The sequence below is a fragment of the Hippocampus zosterae genome, chromosome 19 (genome assembly GCF_025434085.1).
Source record: "Hippocampus zosterae strain Florida chromosome 19, ASM2543408v3, whole genome shotgun sequence".
Classification (NCBI taxonomy): Eukaryota; Metazoa; Chordata; class Actinopteri; order Syngnathiformes; family Syngnathidae; genus Hippocampus; species Hippocampus zosterae.
The window spans coordinates 6,397,209-6,402,639 of NC_067469.1; the positions used below are offsets into that span (position 1 = coordinate 6,397,209).

The 5,431-nt window shown below is 41.9% G+C and overlaps 1 protein-coding gene across 1 annotated transcript in view; it reads right to left on the bottom strand.

Moving 5' to 3' along the window:
* Positions 1–4,537, bottom strand: part of akap12b (A kinase (PRKA) anchor protein 12b) — a 28,920-nt gene extending 24,383 nt beyond the window's left edge. The window contains exon 1 of the mRNA XM_052052843.1: positions 4,269–4,537. Coding sequence (XP_051908803.1) covers positions 4,269–4,364 — 96 coding nt within the window. The 5' untranslated portion in view covers positions 4,365–4,537. The remainder of the gene's footprint in view (positions 1–4,268) is intronic.
* Between the last annotated feature and the right edge of the window lie 894 nt (positions 4,538–5,431).

Below are 5,431 nucleotides of genomic sequence, written 5' to 3' on the forward strand. Positions count from 1 at the left end.
TGGCCCCCAGGCAAGGGTGGGGCAATCGTGTTTCTCTCGGCTGCAGTGTCTCCAGTATGTGTATGTTTTGTTTTTGGGGGTTGGAATTGAACTCTGCACTCTGAGGTCGACTCACTAACCACCTGCCTATACTAAGTCTACATTACAAATATAAATCTCCTCGCGGAGCCCTTTTTCAATTCCGTTGTGAATTTCATACATGTTATCTAATTTTGATACTTAATTAGAGGCTTAATTGGACATTCAATGTAGTGACTAATGATCTAGGAAAGGAGTTCAGTCCAGACAGACTAAATGGAAGGAAATCAGACGGCGGTCCATCTTTTGATGCCGTTTGTAATGCCAATTTGGGGGACATGCCAGCTCATTAAAGAGGAATGGTTGGATCCAAGATGAACTGGATTTTGTCAGGAGATCAAGTAGCGGTAAATGCCAAAAACAGAGATGCCGATATTGGCTGTGTGGCAGCACCAGAGTATGTTAATTGTGTTCCGAGTGTGAATCGGCGACTGTGGCTCTCCTGGGCATCACATTCAGAAAGTAGACTGTAAAAATCTATTCGCAACTAGTGGTGTGCACAAATGTCATGGGAGGGCAGTGAACTAGTTGAACCTTGGCTACTCGTGAGCCAAAACTGCATTAGTTGACAACTTGTGATGTAACTTTCCACTCGCGGATGTCAACTAGCACAGTTTTGCTTCACTAATAATATGCAGTTGTCCTTCTAGTCCGCCAAGGTAGTAAGTATCCAAAAACGTTCCCGGTAAGACAAGTGGCAAGCTCTGCTCTGCTGTACTTATTCCTCCACTTTCGCTCAGTTTTCAACACGCCCCCCCCCCCCCCCACCACCACCATTTTCACTGACCCAGGAGAACAACGGCGTGATTCATGTGCCTCTCCTACGTGATGTTCTCTTCATTCTATCTCTGCCCCCTTCCTCTCGCCCACCCAAAACACCCCCAAGCCCTCCACACCGCATCCTCCGCCTCACACTGGTTCCTTCCTCTTGTTTTGGGCCGGCGAACACAGGGGGGCCCCCGGCTGGGCTTGTCCCCTGTCACAGCCCAGCCTCAATGGTTCCTCTGTTTGACCCCCCTCCACCCTCCACACCCCCATCTCTACTAAAGAAGATAATAAGAGCCACAGTAGCGTCTGATCAGCCGCCACTCATTATACAGGAACGTTGTGGGTTTTATCGCCGTACATTACGTTACATAAGAACCTGAAATTCCACTCACGGCGATTTTTTATTTATTTATTTTTTTGCGGCACGGGTCGGCCAAAGCACAAGCGCAATGTTGTTTCAGGACACGGTCGTGTAATTACAAGTGGGCAGAAAGTGATAACAAGGAGCAGATAACACAATGAAATTAAGTCGGTTGGCGTTTTCAACTGCACTTGTCTTGTTGAAATTACAGCTTGAGAGTTAATGGGGACAATTAAGATGACAGAATGATGATGACATAAATCATAAGAGTGTTAAACTACGTACGCTGAAAAACCCTTTTGTCTTTTGACACTGAATTGTTTATTTTGTGGAAAATGCTTTTTGGTGGGTTCTGTTATCTACTTTTCCATTGTAATGTCATTTAAATAAAAATCAGCTAGCTTAATGCTAACGTGCAATACGAAATGCCATAGACTGGCTAACTATAAACCTTCACACAACTGCTACCTTAACACACCTGGAGCATCAACAAACCAAGCACACGACAACACTTGCCAGGACAACAATCGCAATGGAAACATTTCACTCATCCGGTCATACGTCCGATGATGTCATCATTATAGGTGCTCTGATCGGTTTGGTCATAGCGCGACTTATGATCACGCCTAGCACGTGTAAGCGATATGGGTACCAAGAAGACAGGCTCGAATATTCAAAGTATTTAGATTGTGTACAGATGTGCGGCTCTTTCACAGCTAACACCCATGCCCGAGATTAAGTGACAAGCATCCTCACGTTGACATCATCGCAACTAGAAAGTCAGCCAAGGTTGACCTTTTCCCCAAAAGAGATTTGTTCTCACTTGAACACCCCTGCCCCCTTTCAGTAAAGAAGAAAGCGTCTGTATGTGTGTGTGTGTTTTTTAAGTCACTCATGTACTCTCCTACAAGTCTCAGATGCTGACTTAGTTGCACCTTGCTTGCTTGCGGTTATATATTGCGTCCTCCACCCTCAATAGCTGATTTCCTCTCAGTGAAAACTTCCTGTAGCACAAGCGTACAACTGCATCCTCTCGTGTTGTATTCGGTACAAAACCACACTAATTGCAAGACAACGTGGTGACACACCGAGTGTGCCTTCAACTTGATGCCTTCAAAAAAACATGAGATACAGTATTTGATGAAGTTGTGCTACATTTTTGGTACGGTACTGCCATAATGCAACGTGTGGGAGCCTCGGCTGGTTAATCAAACTCTTAAAGTGGTTTGAGGTGGCAAGTTATGAGAAGGCCGAGCATTGCTGAAATTCCTCCATGCAAGTGTGGAGGATATTTATTGAGTGGATGTCAGATACTCATTTATCTTTCTCAAACTTTTGTCATATGATGCAGACTTCATCCAGCCTCCATAATTCACTGGAATTATCTTTTTTTTGGGGGGGGGGGGGTGTCAAATGGGACTTTTCGCCTCATTAAAACCACTAATGGTTTAATTTGAACTGACCTGAGATGTTGAAGAACTTTTTATTGTACATACTGAATGGGGCAAAATTTGTATAGACTCATTTTGTCAGTTATATTCAACAGTTATCAATGCTACTGATATTTATTGTCCACACTGTATGTCCGGAAACAAAATTCGCAAGGAGGCATGTGATGGTGCCGGCTATCAAGTTAATTAAAACTAGAATGATCTTGGAATTCTGTTCTTAAAAAAAAAAAAAAGAACTGACAATTTTGTGATGACAATGATGATTCAATGACTTGATTTCATGCAGAAAAAAAAACAACAACGTGGCGGCGATCGTTCAAGACGTGGAAATGCAGCTCGAAGCTCCACAACCATCACTGTGTCATTTGACCTTTCAAGGAGACGCAACCAAGTGTGACTATTTGACCGTCCGCCTATAAAAAAGTCAATAGAAGACAATATGAAGCGTGAAAAGAGCAGGTGGCAGTGGTGGAAAGTAACAAAGCACAAATACTCTGTGGTTGTACTGAAGAGGCCCTCTAAAGTAGACGTGTTTGTTCTTAAATACAGTTTATGAGTTCTTTTGTCATCTCTGGAGACAGAAGTGTGACTTTGTGAACTACCACCCATAAAATAAAATTTAAAAAAGTCAATAGAAGAAAAAATGAGGCGTGACCAGAGCAGGTGGGATAAAAACAAGTCAATACATCAAGGAGAATTAAATATACGAGACGAGGTGCGAATGGAGCTGGTGGTACAAACACACGGTCATTAGCGACCGCTTCCCAAATATTCCTTTGCACAACGCTGAGCAATTTACACCGGGGTTAGAGTGCTGAGTCAGACACTAGATCACATGCACTGAAACACGTCTTGGAGCCATGAGGTTAGAGTTCATGCAAAGCCATAAACAAAATGCATGAGCTAAAAAGAAATCTGTGTATGGTTCTTTTGAGCCAAGATGGACGGTGCAGATCAATTATTCATGTTTTTTTAAGTCCAATTCTGAAGTCATGAGCTTAAAAATAGGCCTCCGTGATTGCAATTGAAAGCTTCTCACAACAACTGAAGATGAAAAGTATTTGTTTCCATGGATTTATCTGCTAATTTCGAGGTCAGGTTTTTGATATTATTGCACAAAAACCAAGGAAAACCATGGAAAATTCTCACTTTACATTTTGGACCTCAGATGTGAATGCCTTTCTATCTTGACACTGATAGTATTAACGTATATATTAATCTGTTTTTACATCGTATTTGACTTTGAGGTTACTGTGAATGCTTTTTATATCTATACATAGAAATGTAATTTTAGCACACTATATAAGCATTAATTTACACATCTGAATTATTGCATGTTATTGGTGCCCAAAGCTCCAGAATGACATTTTCTTTTTTTAAGAAGGAACATTTATTTCACAAACTCCAAATAGTTGAAAAATTGGTGTAGCACCAGAGACTTGTGTCCTAAATCTGTTTTTGACTGTTCTTCTCAGCATGACTCAGCAAAAAAAAAAATACTGCGTCACAATTCAAGCAAACACATGCCAGACAGTGGCTTAAGGAAAAGTGAAGATTTAAAATGTGGTTTGAAGAAAGAAAAAGAAAAAAAAGCAAGAGGCATGACGTACCTTGCTGTCGAGGACACAGCCTCCCTCGGCCGCTGAAGCATCCTTCTCCTCCTCGCTCGCGGTGACGTCCCGCTGCGCTGAGCTTTCTGCTCCCATGGCCGTTTGACGGTGCTTGTGTGGCGGCTTGCCTGGGGAGTCGAGTCGGCACCCCACCCCCACGTCCAGAAAAAAAAGAAAGGAAACAAAAAAACAACAGACTGCAAAAAGTGCGATCTGTGTGCTGAGTAACCGCACCGGAGTATGGTGACCTGTAGGGATGAAGTGGGGGAGAGAGAGAGACAACCCTTTTACCGCACCTTCCTCCTCTTGCCAGAATCACATGAGGTTCCACGCCTTGCAGCATCACTAAGGTGCTGATGGGATGATATACTCACTCGCACAATGCAATACAATTGGTTTGAGAGGAAAAAGTAAAATACTCTCTTTGGTCAGAGTACAAAAACGTTTGACATGTCATTTAAAATTAATAAAGTACTTGCTTTAAAATAGAAAAAGGACATCACGGTTTTAAAGAGCCACTGTTGTGGAGAGAAATATACATATTAAAAAAACGTATTTTCTATTCAAAGTTGACATTAAGCTATCGTGGTCTTTCTTTAATGTGTTAGCAACAAGCTATCGGTGGTCTTTTGTTTATATGTTAGCATTAAGCTAAGGGGGCCTTTCTTAATATGTTAGCATAAAGCTAACAGGGCTTTAGCTAGCTTATGTTAGCATTAAGCTAGCAGGGCATTTCTTTGTGTTAGTAATAAATAAAACACGGTCGTGCGGTGAAACAGCAGACCAGGTGAAAAAGAATAAAAAGGCACTTCAGGCAGGATTCAGGAAGGAGATTTTCCAGTTTTCTTTATTTTCAGGAGTTACAGGCGACCAGTTTTGAGCAGACCACGTGTAGCACTGCTCTCCAAGTTGAAATGTGCACCTTTCTTCCATCCAAAATCCACAAAGAAACATCATTTTTAATATTTGTCTTTCAAAATCATGACAAACACCCTTTCTTCAGGATGTTGTTTCTTTGTTTTAAATATACAAAGTTGGTTTTCTTTGGTTTGGTGGTAAACTTCAACTGTGAGTGGCTGATTTCACTGCCAATCACAGATTAAATCTCCACTTTGCGTTTCCCCAATCAAAGTAAAAACACTGGCTGAAAGACACGGCACAAA